Source organism: Malaclemys terrapin, chromosome 4 (genome assembly GCF_027887155.1).
Source record: "Malaclemys terrapin pileata isolate rMalTer1 chromosome 4, rMalTer1.hap1, whole genome shotgun sequence".
Lineage (NCBI taxonomy): Eukaryota > Metazoa > Chordata > Testudines > Emydidae > Malaclemys > Malaclemys terrapin.
Genome location: NC_071508.1, coordinates 7,379,885 through 7,404,605, shown reverse-complemented (window position 1 = coordinate 7,404,605; position 24,721 = coordinate 7,379,885). Strand labels below are relative to the sequence as shown.

General features: G+C 59.3%; 1 protein-coding gene across 2 annotated transcripts; it reads right to left on the bottom strand.

The window, feature by feature from the left end:
- Positions 1–489: 489 nt before the first annotated feature.
- On the bottom strand, positions 490–19,112 carry SLC43A1 (solute carrier family 43 member 1). 2 transcript variants are annotated; one of them, XM_054027933.1, is made up of 16 exons: positions 18,944–19,112; positions 17,660–17,758; positions 16,875–17,042; positions 14,201–14,384; positions 13,766–13,821; positions 11,885–11,961; positions 9,812–9,904; positions 9,450–9,583; positions 9,053–9,231; positions 6,580–6,726; positions 5,000–5,035; positions 4,452–4,590; positions 4,126–4,267; positions 3,841–3,914; positions 3,280–3,403; positions 490–2,401 (listed from the first exon to the last, which is right to left on the bottom strand). In XM_054027933.1, the coding sequence occupies exons 3-16, from the start codon at positions 17,026–17,028 to the stop codon at positions 2,207–2,209; spliced, it is 1,734 nt and encodes a 577-aa protein (XP_053883908.1). In that variant the 5' UTR covers positions 17,029–17,042; positions 17,660–17,758; positions 18,944–19,112; the 3' UTR covers positions 490–2,206. The 2 variants fall into 2 exon arrangements, with proteins under 2 accessions (XP_053883908.1, XP_053883909.1); XM_054027934.1 differs by lacking the exon at positions 18,944–19,112 and adding an exon at positions 18,716–18,738.
- Positions 19,113–24,721: the final 5,609 nt, after the last annotated feature.

Below are 24,721 nucleotides of genomic sequence, written 5' to 3'. Positions count from 1 at the left end.
GGGCGCTACAATTTGGGGGGCGGTGACCGCGGTGGTATTTCGGTGGCGGGAGCTTCCGCCGCCTCTGTGGGGGGCGGCATTTCAGGGCGGGACCTTCCACCACCTAGGGTGGCAAAAAAGCTGGCAGCGCTCCTGCTGGGCTCCCTCGCTACACCTTGACTGACCTCCCGCACTGGGTGTGCTCTCCGTTGCAGCTGCTGCCGCTTTGCCACTCACCTTCTCTGCCAGCACGCGAAGAGCTTAGACACGGGAACCCGTGCAGAGCCGGCAGACCTGGCATTAACCCTCTGCCAGGATGGAACCTGCCTGGCTGATCTTGCTCTCCGATTCTTGCCTCTTGGCCCGTTTTTGATCTGGGACAAGACTTGAGCCCCTGTTCTTTAGACGACACCTCCTGAGGGGCCTTGTCCTGAGATTCCTGGAAGCCCCAAGAGAGCTGGGATATCACTGGGTGGGGCCCAGATCCCCTAGACACAATCACTACCAGCCTTATATTTGCCTTTTTATTTCCTCTGAAACATACAAACAGAACAATAAATTAAATCCCCCACTGGCTGGGGAGCACTGGCGACGGGGGTGGGGAGAGAGAGGGGCTTACAGAGAGGAGGGGGCAGGGGCCCATTCCCACCCCTTCCTGGGCAACCCCTTCGCTGGTCCCCAGGAAGGGGGGGCAACACCACCGAGAATGGATGCAACGATGTCACTGGAAGGTGGCCAACTGCGGTTGCTCCCCAGCGCTGCCCGGAACGATAGATGTGATTTCAAGCACCTCCCTCCCGGCCCTTGCACCCATTCCCCGAGAGGTCCGCAGCCAGACTCAAAACTCACGGTCGGATCGGACCCACCCTTAGTACCATTTGTGGACATTCACGTTTGGGCCCTCCCAAATAAGAGACCAATCGGAGCACCTGAGAAATACACCCCCGGCAGCCACTCGCCCCAGACACCTCCCAGGGCCTGGTTCTGCTGGGGTGGGGTGGGATCCACGCCACCATACACAGCTTATAAAATAGGGGAGGGGAAACTGGATCAACACCCCAGTGTCAGGAGACAGAGAGTGTCTATAACAGAAAGAAACTTGATTGACATCCCAGAGTTAGCAGATAGAGGGTATCTTGGTGTGGGGCGGCCTGAGAAGGGAGGGGAAACTTAATCAACACCCCATATTGGCAGATAGGGGATGTCCTAGAAGAGAAAGAAACTTTATCGACATCCCAGCGTTGGCAGACAGGACATGCTAGAAGAGAATATAAGAACGGCCGTACAGGGTCAGACCAAAGGTCCATCTAGCCCAGTATCCTGTCTGTCGACAGTAGCCAAAGTCAGGTGCCGCAGAGGGAGTGAACAGAACAGGGAATCATCAAGTGATCCATCCCCTGTCGCTCATTCCCAGCTTCTGGCAAACAGAGGTTAGGGTCACCATCCCTGCCCACCCGGGCTAATAGCCATTGATGGACCTGTCCTCCATAAACTTATCTAGTTCTTTTTTTAACCCCCGTTAGTCTTGGCCTTCACAACATCCTCCAGCAAAGAGTTCCACTAGGCTGACTGCGTGGAGAAACACTTCCTTTCATTTGTTTTAAAGGAAACTTTATCGACAACCCAGCGTGGGCCAACGAGGGACGTCCTAACAGGGTGAGGAAAGTTTGACCCCTCCATGTTAGCTGATAGGCGAAGACTCAGTCAGGCAGGGCAGGGAGGGGGAAGTTACGATTCAAACCCAGGACTCGGCAGCTAGGCAGTTTCCCCATCTAGAACATGGTGTGTGTGTGGGGGGGGGGGAATTCTGATACTCACCCACCACAGTTTGACAGATGAAAGTGGCTAGGTAAGTGCTAGAAATGATTATCCTGAATGCCCTGATCCGGCACCAGCAGATCTTTATGGGAAGGGCGCGTCCTGACTTGGGGCTTAGGAGCGCACCCCGATCTTTGGTTAGTTATTTACAGCATAGAGCTTTATAAAGTTCCCTGCAAAATATATAGCCCTCTCTCTCTCTCGCTCTCTCGATATATATAAAAAAAGCTATTAGAAATTCGATGCAGCTCGGTTATTTCCATGGCTCCCGCGTATTGAAACCTACAAGTGTTTCTTTTTCCTGCTCTTAGTGTCTCATCCCATCTGTTCGGCAATCGTCTGATGAGCGGATCTGGCATTTTGTTCTATGTCACCCACGCTCTCCCCCCCCCCCATTCTCCAGCCCCCCCTATGCCGCAGTGTCGTCAGCACTCAGCATGCCATTGAGGGCCACGCCGTCCTGGAGTTTGACTTGGGCGCCCTCAGCCAGGTCCGGGCTCTCTCCCAGCGCCGGCTGATCCCGGAGCAGGGCGCGCCGGAAGTAGCAGAGGTAGAAGGGCAGCAGGAAGCCCAGGAGAGAGAAGATCAGGAGGCCAAAATTGACCTGCGGGGGGGGGGGGGGATGCAAGGCAAGTGGGAGAGATTTGGAGGGGGGGAAATCAGTGATTTCATCTCACAGCTGAGCTACCCACTCAGTGATTCAGCCACCAAAATATGTTCCTTCTCCACCCCCTATTAACTGCACAGCATGCTGGGAAAGGGGCCCGCTCCACAGCCCTGCACTCCTCCCCCGGGGGGGCAACGAGCTCGGACTCCAAGACCTTTTTAGTGCCAACTGGGCAGCTTTGCCAGTCTGCACACAGGCACCTGCCCCACCAGGGACTGTCCCACTCCCTAAGCCAGCCAGGCGCAGGGACCAGCGCTTCCTAGAGGGGAAAGACTCCCACTCCCCCCCGCCCCCAAGCCAGTCAGTGACCCCATCCTGGGGTCAGATCAGAGCCAGCGCCCCCTAGAGGGGAAAGGCCCTATGTCCCATTCCCCTCTTCCCTGAGCCAGCCTGTTCCTTCCCCCCAGTATACCAAAAGATGCTCCTTTTCTCCAAGGGCAGGGAGGTCCCTGTGACCCCTTTCAGAATGGTAGGAGGAGCCTGGGTCTAGCCCCACCCCTCATCTCTCCAATGTCAGCGAACGCATTCAGCTGGGACAAATGGCAACCTCTGGTCTAACGGGGCCAGGGGCCTCCGCAGAGCCCCCTGCCCAGCCAGGGGAAGGGGCATCAGATCCATCCCCCCCCACTCCAGCCCCCCTCACCCCTTGGTGGATCAGCCCCGGAGCGGGGCAGAGTCTAAGCCCTTGGGGGCGGGGTCAGGCACTGGTATTGCCCCGCCCCTTGCCATATGCTAGCTCCACGGGGTGGGGGCGGGGGCTCCCCAGCCTGAGGTCTGTGGGGAGGGGATCCGGGGGTCACGGCCCTTTCACTTACCCAGAAGGGGTCGCCGGCCAGGGGCCCCACCATGACCATGAAGAGCGGTTGCTGCAGCAGAGCAAAGATGGCGCTGATCAGCGACTGCAGGCCAGTTAGCGTGCCGAAGTGACTGGACGGGTACCTGTCAACCACAGGCCAAGCGGCCAATGAGGGCTCTGCCCACCTGGCGCCTCTCCAGGTAACCAGGCCCCGCCCCCACCAAAGTTCTAGGAGTGAGGCCCCCCCCCCCTTGATTAGTGACCCCAAACCTCTGCCATGGCCCCAGCAGACAGGAGAACGAGTGGGATCGAGGGGACAACCCCCTATCTCCCCTCCCGCCTGTTCCACATACCAGCTGGTGTGTACTCCTCCCCCCATATATTTGGCCATCAAAAAGGACTGACCCTCACCCAACTCCATCAGCCTTGGCCAGCTGGGCTTGGCCCCCCAGGAAGATTAAGGGGTCCCCGGCTGCTGGGTCACGCCCCCGTGGGCATCCCCAGCCAGCACTCCGGGCTCTGAGTGTGGCAGGGGCACGCAGGAAGGATGGGGCAAGCGGGGGGGGAGGGGGAGACTCACACAGCGGCGTAGAGACCCCCACAGGCGGAGTGGAAAAAGCCTCGTACCAAGGTGTGAAGGACAAAGGTCAAAAACTGCAGAGAGAAGAGACGGGGGCATCAGAATGTGGGGGGGCACCATGGGGGATCAGCAGCAGACAATGACCATTGGGCCTGGGGCACATGGGAAAGGACAGGAGACTCAGGGTGGCACCAACTCTGGCAGGCCATGGGGCAAGGGGGAGTGGGCCAGGGGCGGCACCCGCCTGGAGCACTGTGGGGGAGCAGAGCAGGGGGCCGGCGGTACCTGCAGAGGTAGGTTATTGATGAGGCAGGTGACCCCGAAGCCCATCAGCAGCAGGTTGGTGAAGGTGAAGGCCCGGATGGCGTTGGTGAGCTTCTGGATCTTGCGGTAACGGGGCCTAGCAGGTGACTTCTCAGCCCCGGCCCTGGGAACGGCAGGGGGAAGAGTCACCAGCCAGCCCAGCGGGGTCCGCGCCCCGGGGCATGAGCACCAGGATTCACACACACACCCCAGTCCCCCCAGCGGGGTCTGCGACCCGGGACACCAGCACCAGGATTCGCCCCCCCAGGCCCACAAGTTGGATCCGTGCCCCGGATACACACTCTCACCCAGCTGCCACAGTGGCGCCCGTGCCCAGCGGCCCGTCCACACAGTCCTTCATGCGCCAGTCCATCACGTAGCCGATGAAGGGGCAGGTTACGAGGCAGAGCAGCTGCATGACCCCGAAGATGGAGGCGTAGAACCCAACTGTCCGTCGGGGAGAGGGTGAGAACCCGGTGCCCAGGCCCTGTCCCCAACCCCACTGCCGGGGAGACTCCCAGGCCCTGTCCCCACCCCCATCAGAGCAGAGACCCCTGTGCCCAGTCCCCACCCCCAGACCCTGATCAGGGAGGAGACCCTTATGCCCATGCCCTTCCCCATCAGGGGGAGAACCCTACACCCAGGCCCCATCCCTCTGCCCTATAGCGGAGAGCACAGCACCTGGGGAGGGCATCGCTCCATCGGCCACTGCATGTGGGAGACCCCACTCCCACTTCCTGCCCCATAGGGTACCGGGACTCCCTAGTCTCTTGGCCGCTCCGGACATTGCCGGAGCTAGCAGTGCTGGAAGGGCAGGGGGCAGGGCTGGCCTCGGCTACCCCCTAGCTGCTCCTACCTGTGTCCTCAGCCTTCTCCATCAGCTCCTCCGGCACTGCGGTCAATGGGGGGGACAGAGACACAGACAAGGGATAAAGGGTCTGGAGAGAAGGTCCCCGCCCCCATTCTAGCCTATGTTCCTCCCACACCTTCGCCCCCCCACACCCACACCCAGCTCCTCCTGCTGGCCTCTGCCTCCCCCCTCCTACCCCAGCTCCCCCCAACCCCCACCCCCAGCTCTCCTCGGTTTCCCCCTCCTACCCTAACTCCCACACACACAGCTCCCCCACACACACACACACAGCTTCCCCTGATGCCCTATGCCCTCCTGTGAGGAAGTGATGATTTTCTGAGATATTTTTATGCATTACTCAGTTTCCCTCTGTACTTTGCCTTGCTACTTGTGGGCACAAAAGGATTAAAAGCGGTTCTGGGGGCAGGAGGTGTTGGGTCCCGTAACAGTCTGGGGCCTGGATGGAGGGTCCATAAAACCAGTGGGAGCCCGAGGCGATCCCTGGGACCCTCCTGCAGGCGGACGGGCAAACTCAGCCCTTGGACGACAGACTGAGAGCCGGGCGGGCTGAGTTAGGGCAGGTTTGTGCTGAAAATCACATTGGCACGAAGAGCGGGTGAGTCTGTGGCCAGGAGCCTGCCTCGCTTGGCATCGCTGGACAGAGCTCGCGGTGGAGCCCAGAGGCGGGGAGGCCGCGTGACTGGCCCTTAAGGAAGAGCGGGGCCCTCTGTGGGGCTCCTCCAAGGGGCAGGGGAAACACCAGGGCACAGTACACACCCTGTGGGTCCGTGAGAGCAGGACCCCACCCATTGCCCCCTCCTGGCCTATGTCCCCTTGTGACCAAGTGGGAATTTTGGTACTATGTTTATGAGGCGCATGCGTGCCTCAGTTTCCCTCTGTGCTTTGCACTGCTCTACACACGAGTGCAAAGGGTTAACCAGCTGTTCTTGGGGCAGAGCAAGAGTCGCAAGGTGTGTGTCCCCCGTGGCTGGCTGGGGTGGAAGAAGGGTCGGCAAAGGACTGGCGTAAACCAACCCACATCAATGGAGAATCCAGCAAGAGAGCGGGAACCCCAGCGGCCGGGCCGTTCACCCCTAGCAGCCACCAGCCAGGAGGAAGGAGACATTCCCAGCCCTCAGCCGAGAAGCAGCCCCAAGGCCCCAGCGGGAGAACAAAGGGGAAAGGAGGCCGGTGGCCAGGCCTCGGGGCTGACAAGGAGCCAGATAGAGATAGAGACCATAACGGCTTGGCTGGCTAATTGCACCGGGGCTGGCCAGGCTGGACTATGGCCCAACCTTTGCCTCTCTGTGCTAACCCAAGGCCTTTCCGACCCCGTGGGCCAGGTGGCTAATGTTCCCCCGTGTCTGGGAAGGCTGCTGCCGCTGCAGATATCCCTGACAGCGCGGCGCCCCGAAGGGCACAAACCTCCCGGGAGCCGAGGAGACAGACAGGGATCGCTGGGGCCCTAGAGGCCATGGGCCTGCCCCTGTGGAACTGGATGGGGCCTTGGGGGCCAGGGACTGGTGAGAGGCTGGGCATGGAGCAGAACCAGTGGATCCAGGACACGCTCCCCACCGGGCCCTCACCGTCCGGGCTGCCGCCCGTCACCTGGAACTCCAGCATCTTGTTCATCGCTGCCATGTAGAAGATGACGCGCAGCTGGGTCATGCCCATGGGGATCAGGCTCCACAGGAAGATGGGGGAGCAGACGCTGCGGCGGAAGGGGATCGAGTCTGCAGGCAGGGGCGGGGGAGGGAGAAGGCAAGGAGGAGACGTTACTGTCAGCCCCAGACAACCCCCACATCTCCTCCACCAGACACGATAGTACCCCCACATCAGAGACCCCATCCCCTCCACAGCCTCATCCAGAGTCATCCCCAGGCTCCCCCCAATCAGACACCCCATCCCCCCGACCGCCTCAGCCAGAGTCACCCCCAGGCTCCCCCCCCATCAGAGACCCCATCCCCCCGACCGCCTCAGCCAGAGTCACCCCCAGACTCCCCATCACCCCCCTACACACAGACGGGGGCGCCTGTCACAGCCCACCTCTGCTCTCGCGTGGGAAAGGTGAATCTCAGCACTGTTGGATTCCTGGCTTCTACCCCAGCTCTGGGAGGGGAGGAGTGGGGTGGAAGTCAGGACTCCTGGTGGTAGCCCAGCTCTGGGAGGGCAGTGCGATGTAGTGGTTAGAGCGGGCGGGGGTTCTTGGAGCCAGGACTCCTGGGTTCTCTCCAAACTCGAGCTCAGCCTAGCAGCTGTGCAAGAGGCTGGCCGCGTGGGGGCTGCGTGCTCCGCTCCCCCCGGGGTTAGGGCCGCCCCAGATCCCGCAGGTACAATCCAGCGCGACGGGCCGGGGAAGGTGCAGCTCCCCGATCCCGCCAGCAGGTGGAGCCAGACACCCAGGCAGCGCCCCGCGGCCTGCAGAGCCACTGCCAGATGCACGAGGTACCCGGCCTTGCACGGAGCAGCTGCCGGGCCAGAGATCGGCCGGTCGGGGGCACGGCTAGCACCGCCCACACACCGCCTGGGGAAGCCCCCGCCACACACCGCCTGCTGCCCCAGACTGCACCCCCCTGCCTGGGAGAGCCCTGCACCCCTGAACCCCCCTGCCTGGGAGAGCCCTGCACCCCTCTACGGTCCCCTGTACCCCCAGCCTGGGAGAGCCCTGCACCCCCCAGCCTGGGAGAGCCCTGCACTGCACCCCCTGCACCCCCCAGCCTGGGAGAGCCCTGCACTGCACCCCCTGCACCCCCCAGCCTAGGAGAGCCCTGCACCCCCCTGCCTGGGAGAGCCCTGCACCCCCTGTACCCCCAGCCTGGGAGAGCCCTGCACTTCCCTACATACCCCTGTACCCCCAGCCTGGGAGAGCCCTGCACCCCCCAGCCTGGGAGAGCCCTGCACTGCACCCCCCAGCCTAGGAGAGCCCTGCACCCCCCTGCCTGGGAGAGCCCTGCACCCCCCTGCCTGGGAGAGCCCTGCACTGCACCCCCTGCACCCCCCAGCCTGGGAGAGCCCTGCACCCCCCTGCCTGGGAGAGCCCTGCACCCCCTGTACCCCCAGCCTGGGAGAGCCCTGCACCCCCCTGCCTGGGAGAGCCCTGCACCCCCTGCACCCCCCAGCCTGGGAGAGCCCTGCACCTCTCTACAGTCCCCTGTACCCCCAGCCTGGGAGAGCCCTGCACTGCACCCCCCAGCCTAGGAGAGCCCTGCACCCCCCTGCCTGGGAGAGCCCTGCACCCCCTGTACCCCCAGCCTGGGAGAGCCCTGCACTTCCCTACATACCCCCAGCCTAGCAGAGCCCTGCACCCCCCGAACCCCCCAGCCTGGGAGAGCCCTGCACCTCTCTACGGTCCCCTGTACCCCCAGCCTGGGAGAGCCCTGCACCCCCCAGCCTGGGAGAGCCCTGCACTGCACCCCCTGCACCCCCCAGCCTAGGAGAGCCCTGCACCCCCCAGTCTGGGAGAGCCCTGCACTACACCCCCTGCACCCCCCAGCCTGGGAGAGCCCTGCACCCCCCAGCCTGGGAGAGCCCTGCACTGCACCCCCTGCACCCCCCAGCCTAGGAGAGCCCTGCACCCCCCAGTCTGGGAGAGCCCTGCACTACACCCCCTGCACCCCCCAGCCTGGGAGAGCCCTGCACCCCCCAGCCTGGGAGAGCCCTGCACTGCACCCCCTGCACCCCCCAGCCTAGGAGAGCCCTGCACCCCCCAGTCTGGGAGAGCCCTGCACTGCACCCCCTGCACCCCCTAGCCTGGGAGAGCCCTGCACCCCCCTGCACCCCGCAGTCTGACAGAACCCCCTCATACATATTGCTCCCCTGAGGGGGTATCAGACACCCTGAGCCCCTCAGACACTCTTGGGTGGCCCTGTCACGCTGCCCTCCTCAGGAAGCCCTTCCCCCTATACACCTTGAACCTCCTCCCCGCACACACTCTGGGGAAGCCCAGCAGCCCCCAAACCTTGCCCACCCAGGGTGCACACAGCCCAGCAGGGGGTGCTGCAGCAGGACTTCCCCTGCCCCCAGCTAGCACCCTGAGCCCAGGGGGCATGTGGCACTCACACTCGGCAGGGACTGTGGCCCCGTGGCACAGGTCCTGTGTGGATGGGCAAAGCTCCTTGCCCCCCTGCGGGCACGACCCCTTCTGGCTCAGGCGCTGCCCCACGGTGGTGACATGGATGTAGAACCGATCGCCTGTCACCCTGTGATCCAGTGCCAGCTCGCTCAGCTTGATCTTCTTCCTGACCCGGGAAAGGGGGGGTGAGAGGAGAACCGGCGCCCCCTGCTGGGGGAGACCTGCCACTGCCCCCACAGCGCCCCCTGTTGGGGGAGACCTGCCACTGCCCCCACAGCGCCCCCTGCTGGGGGAGACCTGCCACTGTCTGCTGGGAGCTCCCCCACCCTGCTCCCTACAGCACCCCCTGCTGGGAAAGGCTGGAGCTCCCCCACCCTCACTCACGTGTAGTTGGCCTCCTCGGGCGCCGGGAAGGACTCCTTGGGCCAGTTGACCAGGCAATTGAGGAAGATGAGGCAGGCCAGGCCCGACCAGGTCAGCATTATGGTGCTGAAGGAGACGCCGGCATCGTAGATCAGCTGGGAGCAGGGGAGCAGGAGGTTAGTGGGGCAGATGGGACAGGGAGGGTCTGGCTGGCATCTTGGGCAGGGGTCACTCTGATACCCCTCATTTCTCCCCACGTAACCCAGAGGCGCTGATAGGCTCTCTGTGAGCCCCCCCCCCAATCCAGCAGTCAAGGCCACCCACTGATCTGGGGCAGGAAAGGGGGGGGTTGAACCTGCCCCCACATCGAGAGGCCCCCGTACCTTGACTGCGGGGAAGGTGATGGCAGAGGAGGCGTACGAGCCAATCATCAGCGCCATGAAGGTGGAGCGCAGGTTCCCAAACATGTTGGGCAGCTGGGGAGGACACAGAGCAGAGATGTTAGTGTGGGGAGAGGCGGCGGGGTGGGGGGGACAACCCTGGCACCAGGACAGGCCTCTGGCCCTCCCCAATCTCTTCCCCCCTCCCCCCATCCCAGCCCATCGACAGCACCTCTCCCTGCTGCAGGGCCCTCCCTGCTGCCCAGCTCAGGCCGACTTGCCCTGAGGGGCCCAGATCTACTCAGGCCTGGGGGCAGCCATTTCCCTTTGACCCCCACTGAGGGGGGGGGTCTCACTAGAGGAGCAGTGGGTGGGGGAAGGGGAGAGGAGGCCTGGATTCCCCCTGGGGAGGGATCCTAGATACAGGGTGAGGGTGCCATGGGGGGAGGGTTAGGGCTGGATCCCAGCTCTGGACAGTGTTGGGGCCCCATGGGGGAGGGGATCAGGCCTGTTCCTCCCCTCCCCCAGATGCAGCCGCAAGCAGCAGGGCACCTTGGTTTAGAAAACAGGCCAGCTCCAACACATGCCCTGCCCCCCCTCTCCCCTCCCAGCGCTGGGGCAGGGGGTGTGCGCCGAGATCCTGCCTTCCTATTGGCTGCCAGCTACCTGCCCAGGTCACGTGACTGCTGGCAGGTTGGGTGGGCGGGGGGGCTGTGCCTGTGCCAAGATGCAACACGGGGGTGGGGAGGGTGTAACCCTAACCCCTCATGTGCTGGATGGAGAGATTTCCCCCTCCCCTGACCCAGGCAGTGCCCCATGCCAGAGGCTGCAGTGCTGCCCACTTTGCTCCGCCCAGCCCTTTGCCAAGGTCACCCAGCAGCCTGGCCCCGAGGACTCGCTGGCACCCAGTGCTGGCACCCTTCCCGGCTCAGAGCGCTGCGTGCAGCATGTGCACAAGCCCTGGGTCAGACCCCCTCACGGAGCGGGCGGTGTGCGGGATCACGCCCGGCCCTGCAGCTGGTATGGGGACATGGCCCCCAAGAACACCCCAGCCTGTCCTCCGGGGCCCAGCTCCACCAACTGGGGACCCAGCCCTGACGGAAACCCTGCAGTGACATTCCCGCCAACCGGCCTCCCCTGTGAGCCCAGGACTGCAGTGCGCACCTACCCATCCCTCAGCAACCAACGCAGACAGGAGCATTCGGCATGGGGCGAACACAGCCCCAGCCGCCACCTGACCCAAGCAGGAGCACAAGGCCCTCCTGTGCCAGGCTCAGAGCTTGGCCCTGTCCCTACCCCACAGGGCAACCAGCCCCACCCAGCCACGCTGGGCACCAGGCCAGTGCCCCCTCCCACCCCCGCACCGTGCAAGCCGCCAGTCAGGCCCATCCAAAGGCACCCAGGAGGCAGATGGCTCAGCGCCTGGCCCAGAGCAGTGGGAGCTGTGGATGTGGAAGGCAGGCGAGTGGCACATCAGCCCAAAGCAAGGAGGGGAGAGCATGCCCAGCCCTGGGAGTTGGTGAGAGACGGCACAGAGCTCCCTGCCAGCGAGCACCACACACACCCACACAGCCCCCTCCCCACACACTGGGGACCCAGGCTGGGCCCCACCCTGAGAGCTAGGTGCTGCGCCATGCCCCTGGACCAAGCCCCGCATGGGGCAGGAGTGGCTGAGCGAGCTGTGACCCCCACTCTCGGGTGCAGGCCTCCTCGGCAGGGCAGGGCCCGGCAGGGAGCCGTGGGGACCCAGAAACAGGCAGGGGAGCTAGTCACTCCCCCGCCATGTGACTCCAGGCCAGAGTCCTGCCACGCCACCTGCCTCCTCGGTACTCAGCTGTGGGGTTCAGGCCCCCGCGGCCCAGGGCCAGGAGGAGACTAGGGCACTGACCCCTCTGGGCATCCAAGGGGGAGCCTTCGGACCAAAGATGTTTTGTGCCCCTGAGGAGGGCTGGCATGGTACCCCTTCCCCCGCTCTGCTGCCCCCTGCCGGCCATCCCAAGAGGCTCAATGCTCCCTCCTGCCCCACAGTGACAGGCACAGCCCCTCCCCCCCAGGGGGCACAGTGCCCACACTCACCGTCAGCGAGGTGAATGTCAGGCAGATACCCCCGAAGCCATTCAGGGACAGGCCGAGGAAAATCAGTGGGGAGAGAACTGGGGGAGAGAGAGGCAGGGAGAGTAGATGAGTCTGAACTGGGGAACTGGGGGGATGGCAGATCAGAGGAGCGCAGGGCTGTGGGTTTGGGGGGATGGGAGAGCAGAGGAGTGCAGGGCTGTGGGTTTGGGGGGATGGGAGAGAGGAGGAGTGCAGGGCTGGGAATTTGGGGGGATTGGGACAGCGGAGGAGCGCAGGGCTGGGGGTTTGAGGGGATGGGAGAGCAGAGGAGCGAAGGGCTGGGAGTTTGGGGGGACGGGAGAGCAGAGGAGCGTAGGGCTCAGGGTTTGGGGGCACAGGAGAGCAGAGGAGCGCAGGGCAGGAGGTTTGGAGATGGGAGACCGGAGGAGCGCAGGGCTGTGGGTTTGAAGGGATGGGAGACCGGAGGAGCGCAGGTCTGGGGATTTGGGGATGGGAGAGCAGAGGAGCGCAGGACTGGGGATTTGGGGGGACAGGAGAGCGGAGGAGCGCAGGGCTGTGGGTTTGGGGGGACGGGAGAGTGGAGGAGCGCAGGGCTGTGGGTTTGGGGGGATGGGAGAGTGGAGGAGCGCATGGCTGGGGATTTGGAGATGGGAGAGAGGAGGAGCACAGGGCTGGGGATTTGGAGATGGGAGAGAGGAGGAGCGTAGGGCTGGGGTATTGGGAGACTGGGGAGCGGAGGAGCGCAGGGCTGGGGGTTTGGGGGGACGGGAGAGCGGAGGAGCGCGGGGCTGGGGATTTGGGGACGGGAGAGTGGAGGAGCGCGGGGCTGGGGGTTTGGGGGGACGGGAGAGCGGAGGACCGTGGGGCTGGGGGTTTGGGGGGATGGAAGAGCAGAGGAGCGCAGGGCTGGGGATTTGGGGACGGGAGAGCGGAGGAGCGCAGGGCTGTGGGTTTGGGGAGACAGGAGAGCGGAGGAGTGTGGGGCTGGGGATTTGGGGACAGGAGAGCAGAGGAGCGCAGGGCTGTGGGTTTGGGGGGACGGGAGAGCGGAGGAGCACAGGGCTGTGGGTTTGGGGGGACAGGAGAGCGGAGGAGCGCAGGGCTGGGAGTTTGGGGGGATGGGAGAGCAGAGGAGCGCAGGGCTGGGGATTTGGGGACGGGAGAGCGGAGGAGCGCAGGGCTGGGGATTTGGGGATGGGAGACTGGAGGGGCGCAGGGCTGGGGATTTGGGGGGATGGGAGAGCAGAGGAGCGCAGGGCTGTGGGTTTGGGGGGATGGGAGAGCGGAGGAGTGCGGGGCTGGGGGCTTGGGGGGACGGGAGAGCGGAGGAGCGCGGGGCTGGGGGTTTGGGGGGACGGGAGAGCGGAGGAGCGCGGGGCTGGGGATTTGGGGGGATGGGAGAGCGGAGGAGCGCGGGGCTGGGGGTTTGGGGGGATGGAAGAGCGGAGGAGCGCAGGGCTGGGAGTTTGGGGGGATGGGAGAGCAGAGGAGCGCAGGGCTGGGGATTTGGGGACGGGAGAGCGGAGGAGCGCAGGGCTGTGGGTTTGGGGGGACAGGAGAGCAGAGAAGCACAGGGCTGGGGATTTGGGGATGGGAGACTGGAGGAGCACGGGGCTGTGGGTTTGGGGGGACAGGAGAGCAGAGGAGTGCAGGGCTGGGGGCTTGGGGGCACGGGAGAGCGGAAGAGCGCGGGGCTGGGGGTTTGGGGGGACAGGAGAGTGGAGGCGCGCGGGGCTGTGGGTTTGGGGGATGGGAGAACGTGAGATAAGCAGTGGAGATGGAGGACTGTGTCAGTGGAGGGATGGATCAGGTTCAGGAAGATTGTGGGGCTGCTGGGAAGACAAGGGGGTGGGGAGCTGTGGGGAGGAGCCCTCACCTCACCTGGGGGGTCATAGGCAGCCAGGGCCATCAGAGCGCAGGAGACAGCAAAGCTGAAACTGCAGGGGCACAGGGCAGTAATGAGCACTCCCCGCCTATGGGCCCCTCCCCAACCCTGGGATCCCTCCATTCCCATGGACATCTCCCCCAGTGCCCACACCTTGAGATCTAGCCATTCTACATGTATCCCCGAGGCCCCCACCCCCACAGGACTCAGCCCCCACCATGGGCACCTCCGGCACCCCCCACCTTGGGATATCCCCAGTGGACATCTCCCCCTCCCTTTACCTTGTCCCCGCACCCTCCCAGCCACCTCTCCCATCTTAGGACCCAGCCCTGTTTCCTCAGGGCCACAGCTTCCAATCCATGGCCTCCATCCCCATCTCCACAGAACCCCTACTCCCCCCGGGGGTTCCTGACCCCCGGGCCGCCCCGCACCTGCCGAGGAGGCGGAGGGGCCGGGGCCCCAGATGGTCCATGAGCACCCCCAGGGGCAGGGTGGCGGCGCTCAGCAGGAAGGACCCGATGGTGAAGCCCAGGTTCAGCATCTCTTCCTGCTCCACGCAGCTAGGCCAGTGGTGTGGGGGAAGCCCCAGAGCCGAGCCATTGGTCCTGTTTTCGCCTGGAGACATTCGCAGAGTCAGACCCTCCCCAGCCCCGGGGGGAGACCCCCACCCTGACCTCCCTTGCCCCGGGGGCCGTACCCACCTCTCACTCCATGGCTGGGCAGAGGCCCACGGGGGAAGCTATTGGGGGAGCAAAGAGTCTCGTCAGGGAGCAAGGAGGCTCATGGGGGGCAGGGAAGCTCTCAGTGGGGGAACAGGGGTCCCATGGGGGTTAGGTGGGTCCCATGGGAGAGCAGGAGGCAAGAGATTTCATGGGATTCAAGCGGGGCTCTCAGTGGGGGGTCTCACTAGGGGTTGAGGGGGCCCCATGGGGAGACAGGGGGCAAAGGAGGAGCAGGGGGCTCTCAGTGGAGGGTCAGGGTTCCCATGGGGGGACAGGAGGCAAGGGAGAGGAGGGGACTCTCAGGGGGAGGGTCAGGGTTCCTGTGATAAATAAAGTTGGGGGGTAGCTCCCTTGGATGGACTCCCAGCCAGCCAGTTAGCTGTAAAATCCCTCTTGGTAGCTGTTCTTTACTTGCTTTACCTGCAAAAAGTTAAAAAGTCCCCCAGGTAAAGAAAAAAAAAGTGGGCACCTGACCAAAAGAGCCAATGAGAAGGTAGAACTTTTTTAAATTGGGAAAGAAACTTTGCCTTTGTCTGTTTTTCTCTGGGCTGGAGGGACAGAGCAGCCGTGCTATCAGCAGCTAAGCCAGGTATGATCACAAATCATCAGGTCACGCCTAGAACTACTTCTCTGAACTCCACATGTGTAAGTAGATCAGAGTGTTTAGCTAGACGCGATCAGGTTATTTTCTTCCTTTTGGCTTGTGGATCTCCTCTGTGCTAACCCCGGATGCTTTTGTTTGCTTGTAACCTTTAAGCTGAACCCCCAAGAAAGCTGTTTTGGGTGCTTGATTTGTTAAGATCTAGCAAAAAGCCTAAGTTCCAGATGTAATTTTTTTACCTTTTTGTTTTTAATAAAATTTACCTTGTTTAAGAACAGGATTGGATTTTTGGTGTCCGAAGAGGTTTGTGCATGTTGTTTAATTAGCTGGTAGCCACAGCTAATTTCTTTTGTTTCCTTTCTCAGCTCTTCCCCAGAGTGGGGGTGAAAGGGCTTGAGGGTGCCCCACAGGGAGGAATTCCCAAGTGCTCCTTCCTGGGTTCAAAGGGGGGTTTTGCATTTGGGTGGTGGCAGCATTTACCAAGCCAAGGTCAGGGAGAAGCTGTAATCTTGGGAGTTTAATACAAGCCTGGAGTGGCCAATATTAATTTTTAAAATCCATGCGGGCCCCCATTTCTGCCAGGGGTGGCTCCAGGCACCAGCGCACCAAGCACGTGCCTGGGGCAGCAAGCCGCGGGGGGCGGCCTGCCAGTCGCCGTGAGGGCAGCAGTTCGGTGGAATGCCTGCTGGAAGTCCGCCAGTCCCGCGGCTTCGGCGGCGGCTAGCCGCGGGATCGGTGAACCTCCTGCAGGCATGCCGCCGAATCTGCGTTACCAGCGGACCTCCCGCAGGCCAAAAGCCACCTGCCTGCCGTGCTTGGGGCGGCAAAAAACATTGAGCTGCCCCTGATTTCTGCACTCGGAGTGACAGAGTGGGGATTCAGCCTTGACCATTCCCATGGGGGGACAGGAGGCAAGGGGGGATGGGAGGGGCAGGGGTTCCCATGCGGGGAGCGGGATCCCATTGGGGGCAGGGGTGAGGCAGAGGAGTCCCTGAGGGTCTCCAGCCTCCCAGCCCTGGCTCAGGAATGCTGTATGGCGCCACACCTGGTGGGGTCTGTGCCAAGCGCCAGTCTCGCTGTCACCCTGTCCATGGGCATGCTGCAGCCCCATGGGGTGGGTGTCAGGGGGGCCAAGGCAGGATGAGTCCCAGAACAGCCTGGCACGGGGCAGACGTGTACATCAGTGCCCGGGGCCCATTGAGGGGGGCCTGGCCCTAAGCAGTTGGGGTTGGTGGGAGGCGCCAATAGCATGGTGCCCGTCAATCTCCCACAGGTCCGTCTGTCCCTCTCCAGGCTGTGTGTGGCTGGCTGTCTCTCGTGGCAGGCAGAGCGACCCAGACCCTGTCAGACCCATCCACCCCGCAGGGCCTGTCCCACCCACTTGGGACGAGGGGCCAGGACCAGCCTGGCTGATCCGGGGAGGAACCCAGCTCTGTGGAGCCTCTGCAGGGTCTGAGCCCTGGCCATGCCCCAAATACACCCACATTCCCACACGTGCCCATTCCAACATCTTCCCGTGGCTCCACCCACCCCATCTCAGGCTCCACCCCTCCCCTGCTTGGCCACGCCCCTCCTAATATTGGCTCATCCCCTGATTGCCCACTCCCATTACTTCCCTTTGCCCTCCACTCCTCATATCATCCCCCACCCTTCTCCTGCTTGGCCCCTCCCATGTTATTGTCCTTCCCCGTTCATGTTTGGCCCCTTCCATTTTCTCTTTGACCTTCCCCTCTCCTCTCCAGCTTGGTCCCTCCCACTCTCTCTGTGCCCCGCCCTTCTCACCTGTGCACATGTTGGAGTAGAAGCCTTCATGCTTGAGCATGATAAGCAGGGAGCCCCAGCCCAGCAGCACGGCGGAGAAGAAGAGGTTCTCCAGGATGGCGGTGCACGCCATCCACCAGCGCCGATGGTACGCCTGCTGCAGCGTCAGCGCCATCCCGGCTCCACAGGCTGGGGACACAGAGCGACTGGCTCATTCTTTGCCCCTCCCATCTCCTGCTTGCCCCCTCCCACTTTCTCTCCTTGCCCCTCCCCTCTCTAAATAAATGGCAAAGCATAGGAGGGTGGTGCTGCAGGGATCTGGTCTTATTTAACCTCTGCCGTACCAGTCTGGAAGAGGGAGTAAACAGCACAGTATCCATCTGTCTTAGAGACTTACCTGGCCCATTGGGTCTCAGCCCCTCAATGCCTTTGTATCCTCACACAGACCAGCCAATTATCCCTATTGTACAGATGAGGAAACTGAGGCATGGAAAGGCCAAGTGACCTGCCCCAGGTCTGTGGCAGAGCAGGGAACTGAATCTAGGTCTACCCAGTCCCAGACTAGCACCCTAACCCTTGGGCCATCCTTCCTCCTATTGAAAGTCACAGATGCTACGAGTGAGGCCGGGGAAACACCCGCCAGGGCCGGGAGAGCTAGTCCACCTGGGCAGGAAATGGAGACGGACTGTTTTTCTAGATCTGCTCTAGCTCCGCCGTGTTTGCAGGGTCACAGTAGCTGTGCTGGTCTCTGTAGAGCTGGAAAACTGGACAGAAGTCGGTCCAATGAGCGGGGTTACCTCACCCACCTGGTCTCGCTCTCGTTCAAACACGAACTCGGTCAGGGCAGCTGGAGGTCAGACGAGCTGGTCGCAGTGAGCTGGGCTGGCCTTGGGATCTGTGACTCTCTGAAATACCAACACGGGATTTCACATGGGAAAGCCAGTGCTTGATTTGTAACGAAAAAGGTGCCAGGGCTCAAGCAATTAGGTGCCGGGGCTCAAGCAATTGTTTTGCTTTCTTAACTGACAAGGCAAATTCAGAGGTGCGATGTGGGGGCCATGCTCTGCCAAGCCCAGCGATGCGGGGGCCATGAACTGCCAAGCCCGAAGGTGCCGGGGCACAAATTAAGCACTGGGGGAAATTGAGCTCTGGCACAAATTAAGTACTGAGGAAAGCGACAGCCAATCCAGCTGGAGCAACCCGATCCCAGAGCCAGGCACCCCCCCCCCCCTGCCGGGGCTGGGGGCAGAGACTGTGAAGGAGACCAAGGTGGGGGAGTGGGGCAGCGCTCCCTGAAACGAGGCACAAGTTTGGAACCTGGAGTGAAGGGGCCGGAGCGACATGGGGCTGGAAACCACACCATCCCGCCCAGGCTTGCCTTGGCCCGGGGCTGACCCTACACGGGGCTCATTTCCAAGGGGAGATAAAATGGTTGGGGCTCTGCTGAGTTTGCAAATCTCCAAAGGTGGGATGAGAGAACGTTAAGAAAGAGGAATTTAGGGGGGAAAATGGTTTCAAAAGGGAATAACCCCCCGGGGGAAGGGCCAGGGGCCCCACTGCTCCCTCACAGGGGGATGGGCCAGCCAAAGATTTGTGCCCTGGGGGAAGATCAGCCCCGAGGGGCTTGCCCTGCCCCTGCGCTGTCCCACGACCCCCTGGCGGGAGTGGAGGTACTGGGCCCCAGCTGCCAGGATTCTCATGACAGGCTTCTCTGACAGCTGACAGCACTCTGGGGTACCCCCATCGCAGGGGTCTCCCCTCCAGAGCCCCCATCCCTCCAACGGCCCAGCTCTGTAATCCACTCAAGCCCCCTCTCCAGCATGGCCTCCCCCCACCCAGCAGCCTCCGCGAGTCCCCCTCACCTTCGCTTCCTGCTCCAGCACAGCCAGCCACATGGCCCTACCCCTCCCCAAAAATAGCCCAGAATCAATACAGGGCTGGGCTGCGCCTGGCCTGGCTGCCCTGCCACGTGGGCTGCACAACGATCGCTTTGCCCCAGTCACACACGTGTGACACACTCCAGTCCCCTTGGCCCAGCTGGCCCCGTCCCCAGCCACCGCTCCCCCTTGGCAGCTCTCCCCCAAACTTACCCTCCTGGCGAAAGGGGTCGGGGCCGGGGGCTCGGTGATCCGGAGGCAAGGAGGGATCGAGCAAACTCTCCCTCTGCCTCAAGCCACTGGCTAAGCAGTTTGTTTTTTTGCCTGCTGTTTGCCAACAGCTGGGGTTATAAACGGCTGAGCGGGAGTTGAAGAGCGCTTGTGTGTGCAGTGCAGGAAGTGAAAAGAGCATGTGTAGTCTGCTTTATAAGGGCATCAACTCTGAATGTATGTGCAAGAGAGAGAGAGAGCCAGGAGAGGGATATGAAGAATAAGGAAATATGAAGGAGCTAAAGAGACAAAGAACAAAATAAAGGGGGAATGGAAGAATGAATAAAAGAATTAACGAGTTAAAGAAAGACTGAAAGAACGAATGAGCAAAGAAGGAGTGAATTAAAGAAAGACCAAATTAAAAAAAGAACAGGCAAAAAGTGAATTGAAGGAGGAAATAAAGAATCGGTGAAAGAATTAAAGAAGGAATGAAAGACGGAAGAAATGAAAGAATAAACTAAAGAAGGAAAGAGTGAGATACAAAAAGAATGAAAGAGAATGAAAGAAAGAACGAACTGAAGAAGGAAAGAATGTCTGAGTGAAAAAATGAATTAAAGAAAGAACCAGCAACAAAGAACACATTGAAGGAGGAAACACAGAATGAGCAAAAGAATTACAGAATAAATGAAAGAGAAGAAATGAAAGAACAAACTAAAGAAGGAAAGAATGAGTGAAAAAGAATGAATTCAAGAAAAAACAAGCAAAAAATGAATTGGAGGAAATTCAGTGTTGATAAATGCAAAATAATGCACATTGTATGTAGAGTTGAGATTATGTTTTCCAAAATGATGGGGTCTAAATAAGTTGTTACCACTCGAGGAAGACCTTGGAGTCATCATGGTAGTTCTCTGAAAATATCTGCTGCATGTGAACTGGCAGTCAAAAAAGCGAACAGTGTTAGGAACCGTTAGGAAAGGGATAGATAATAAGACAGAAAATATCATAATGCCGCTATGTAAATCCATGGCACGGCCACACCTTGAATACTGCATGCAGCTCTGGTCGCCCCATCTCAAAAAAGATACATTAGAATTGGAAAAGGTACAGAGAAGGGCAACAAAAATTATTAGGGGTATGGAACAGCTTCCGTATGGGGTGAGATTAAAAAGACTGGGACTGTTCAGCTTAAAAAAGAAACGATTAAGGGGGGACATGATAGAGGTCTATAGTATCAGGACTGATGTGGAGAAAGTGAATGAGGAAGTGTTCGCATAACATGAGAACCAGGGGTCACCTAATTAAAGAAAGTATTTTTTCACACAATGCACAGTCAACCTGTGGAAGTCGTTGCCAGGCGATGTTATGAAGGTCAAAACTACAACTGGGTTCAAAAGGGAATTAGGTAAGTTTATGGAGGATAGGCCCATCAATGGCTATTGGCCAAGATGGTCAAGGGTTCAACCCCATGCTGTGGATGTCCCTAGATCTCCAACTGCCAGCAGCTGGGACTGGACGACAGGGGAAGGATCACTTGATAATTGCCCTGTTCTGTTCATTCCCTCTGAAGCACTGAACACTGTTGGACAACAGGACACAGAGCTAGATGGGCCATTGGTCTGACCAAGTCTGGCCATGCTTATGCTCCTGTGAAAGAATTAAAGAATGAACAAAAGACGGAAGAAACAAAATACAGGATGAACTAAAGAAGGAAAGAAAAATGAGTGAAAAATGTTAGAAAAAAACAAAGGAATGAAGGAAAGAACTAAAGAAGGAAAGAATGAACAAGTAAAAAAAAGAATGAAATAAAGAATGAGCAAAACAGAAAAGGAATTAAAGAAGGAAAGAAAGAACCAAGTGAAAGATGGAATAAATGAAAGAAAGAAGGATTAAGGAAAGAAAGCAAAGGAAAAAGAAATGAGTGAGAAAAAGAATTAAAGAATGAACTATAGAAATAAAAGAATGCATTAGAGAAGGAAAGAAAGAACAAATTAAAAGGAGAAAGAAAGAAAGAGTGATGGAAAGGAAAGAATGAACTGAAAAAAGGAGTGAGAGAAGGAAGGAGTGGTTAGAGGAGAGAGACTGGGAGAGAGCAGAGGGAGAAGGATGTGGGGAAGAACAGAGTGGAGATTCCAAATGGGACAGAAGAGAAGAGAAGAAAGTGGGGCAGGGAGAACAGAGGAAAAGACCAGGTTGGCTGGAGCATATACTGGCAGCAGGCAGATCTCACCAGTGTGGGTTGCCCTTGAGAAGCATCAGGATCACACTGGGGGGGGGGGGGTGTCTCACCCTTCCCTTTATGTCTCCCACAGCCCCCTGATGCAGTTGGAGCCCTCCCCCCTCCCAGTTTCTCATTGGCCACTGACCAGCCTTTAGCTGCTGTGATGAGTCCAGCTGCGCAAACACAAGCTACAGCTCAACCTTTAACTCCCCGGGTGCCACCCACAGTTGCCCCCTCCCCTGGCCGGCCTGTGTGGTTGTGTTGCATGTGCACATTCATGTGTGTGTATAGCTGTGCGTGTGATTGTGTGTGTGTACCTATGGTTGTGCATGGAGAGTGGGTGTGTGTGTGTGGTTGTGCACGGTGGGTGGTTGTACATGGTGTTTGTGTGTAAACATGCATATGTGGCTTTGTGTGTGAGGTTGTGCATGTGCAGCTGTGCCTGGTGTGGTTGTGATAGCCTGTATGTGGCTGTGCAAGGTGTGTGTCTGTCCCTGTGTGGGTGCATGGGGTATCTGTGGTTGTGGGTGACACTGCATGGTGTGTGGTTGCATGTGTGGTTGTGCATGGTGTGTGTCTGTCCCTGTGTGATGTGGATCCACAGAATCGGTGCTACACCCCCAGCTTTGGAACAGTCTCTTGGAGGAACCCTTTAGTGTGCCAGACCCCCAAAGGGTCTCACGCTTCCTTCAGGGCAGGCCATTGGGCCTTACCGCCTCCTGTGACTGACCGTCCTGCCTCACCCTGTGAGCTCAGTTCAGTGAGCCCAGCTGGGACAGACTCCCGGCACAGACTTAATGCCCCTCATTACGTATTTGTGGTGACACTCAGTGTTGTCAAAACAGCCGGGTTCAGCAGTCAGCTGTTGCACAGCACAGGAGGGCTGTAGGTGAGCACAGAGAAATGAAGGTTAAAGCCCGGCCCAAGTCCGTCCTGCTCCGCCCAGAGCCCAGCCAAGCTGCGGTGAACACCTCTGTTCAGGCTCTGTCTCAGTCTGACCTCCGTGGTCAGTTCCTAGGTGAGAGCCCCGACTCCTTCCCACAGCCAGCTCCTAACCCCACCTTCCACTTTCCCAGCCCTTTGTTCTCCAGCTGGGGGGTTTGCTCAGCCTCCCTGCTGAGCGAAATCCATCCCCCTCTGGGGCGCAGGCTACTAGGTGTCCGTGTCCTGGTGAGTGGATTTGCCGTCTTAGGGGGCCACCCTCAGCCAGTCCTTCCTTTTTAATGACCCATTCAGGCAGCCACATAACATTCACACTGATGTCTCCCAGCCTGTCCAGAGAACAAACTGTCCTTTTTCCCCACTGGGTAACAATGCAACATAAAAGGAGGTGTTTGTGACATTCTATGCCTAGGGGGAGCGTGCTGTAACCCCCATCTTCCTCATTTTCATATAATCGTGATCTTACGTATAAAAGATGCCTTGTAAGGTATCAGGGGAAAGGTTATGATCTGCTGAAAGTCATTTCTCTATCCATATATGTATATCATTAATGCATATGAAGTGATGAGGATTGTGTAGTATGGTTGTCACCAAAACATGCTGTAAGTTGGGGGAATCAGCCAGATATTAGCTCCCCAGAGGCAACAGCAAGGAAAGTAACCAAGACCCAGGTGGGGTGTCAAACAACCATCAACAACCATGGTCCAGCAAGGGGGCCACAATGCAATGACTCACCTGCATGAGGCCACACCAGTGAAATTGTTCAACCTTGCTTGGAGAGACTCCAAGTAATGCTCACCTGACTCTGAAGGGGGTGGGGGCAAAGCGAAGAGGGAGGAAAGAACATGATAAAAGGAAGAGACGTTTGCTATGCTCTTCCTCTCTTCCACCTACATCTACAGCCATCACCACCAAGTGACTGAAGCGCTGATCAAAGGGGAGAGCCTGGCTGAAGGGCAACCAGCCAGCCTGTGGTGAGAAGCATCTACATTTGTAAGGGCATTGAGAGTGTTAAGATCAGCTTAGAATGAGTTTTGATTTTATTTCATTTGACCAACTCTGACTTGTTATGCTTAGATTTATAACCACTTAAAATCTATCTTTATAGTTAATACATTTGTTTTGTTTATTCTACCTGAAGCAGTGTGTTTGGTTTGAAGCATGTCAGAAACTCCCCTTGGGATAACAAGCCTGGTACATGTCAATTTCTTTGTTAAATTGACAAACTCCTATAAGCTTGCAGCGTCCAGCGGGCAGAACTGGACACTGCAAGACAGAGGTTCCTAGGGTTGTGTCTGGGACCAGAGATATTGGCTAGTGTCATTTGATTGCACAATCCAAGCAGCTTACCTGCCAGAGGCTGTGCGTGAACAGCCCAGGAGTGGGGTTCTCACAGCAGAGCACGGTAAGGCTGGCTCCCAGAGTCAAGGACTGGATTGACCTAGCAGATCACCAGTCCAGATAACTCCAGAGGGGAACGTCACCGTGTTTAAGAGCTATAGGGGGTCAGTTCCCCAGTCCTGTGACCAGAGACACTCAAGGTATTAACTGCAAGGAAACAGGCAGCTGTCCTTCCCAAGACAGCCTGCGGAACTCCCCGCCACTGGATGCCAGAGGGTTAAACACTGCGGTGGGGTTTGTGAAGGGGTTGGGGAACACTGGCATCATTCCTGCCGTACCTCCTTCCCTGTTCCTGCCCACGGCTATTGCCCTCCTAGGCCGGCTCCTACACATCCCGGGAGAGAATAACCACAGCCACATGGCTGCCAGTATTGTTATATCAGCACCACCCTCAGAATAGAGAGGTGCCTTACAACAGTACAGCTTAGCCCCCTTCCTCTACAGCAGAGGTCTCTAAACTGTAGGGCGCAGCCCCTAGATGTTCGGGGGGGGGGGGGGACAGTGGGCTAGGCCAGCCCCCACAGGGGACAGTGAGGGAGGGCCAGCCAGCCCTGACCTGTCCCCAGCTCCGCTCCCGCCCCACCCCAGCTCCATACCTGACCCCGTCCCCAGCGCAAAGGGGAAAAAGGGGTGTGTGCAAACAAGGCTGCTTCTGCTACCACTATGAATGCCCAGTTTGTCTGGCTGTCCCTCCATCCCAGCTGTGTCTGTCTGTCTGCAGACCGTGATCAAAGTAGGGATTGGACTATCCCTTCCTGAACGTCTGGGAAGCCCCCAGCACCCAGGGGTTACCACAACCTAGCAGCCAAAGATCTAACAAGGGGCCGTGGCTGGAAGTTGAAGCTAGACAAATTCAGACTGGAAACAAAGCACAAAATGTGACCAGCGAGGTGAATTAACCCCGGGAACAATCTACCAAGGGCTGCAGCAGATTCTCCGTCACTGACAATTCTTCAATCAAGATGGGATGTTTTTCTAACAGATCTGCTAGTTCAACCAGGAATTAATTCAAGGAAGTCCTCAGGCCTGGAGATCAGACTAGATAAGCACAGCGGTCGCTTCTGACTTTATAATCTCTGACTCCTCATTATTACAGCCCATTCCTCTAGCATTTTCCCAAACGGGGAGAGGCCACCACCCAGCCAAGATGAACAAAACCTTCAAAAACTCAAGTCAGGCAAATTAAAAATAACTCCCAGCTGGTGTCTTTTAATCCCCTT

What these genes read in the sequence shown, in the direction of transcription:
- SLC43A1 (XM_054027933.1), bottom strand. Translation starts at nt 17,028, where the DNA reads ATGGCGCTGACGCTGCAGCAGGCGTACCATCGGCGCTGGTGGATGGCG. An exon ending in CCCCTCCGCCTCCTCGGCAG is followed by an intron (nt 13,822 to 14,200) that starts GTGCGGGGCGGC and finishes GTGCCCCTGCAG; the next exon opens with TTTCAGCTTTGCTGTCTCCT. An exon ending in GGCTGCCTATGACCCCCCAG is followed by an intron (nt 11,962 to 13,765) that starts GTGAGGTGAGGG and finishes TCTCTCCCCCAG; the next exon opens with TTCTCTCCCCACTGATTTTC.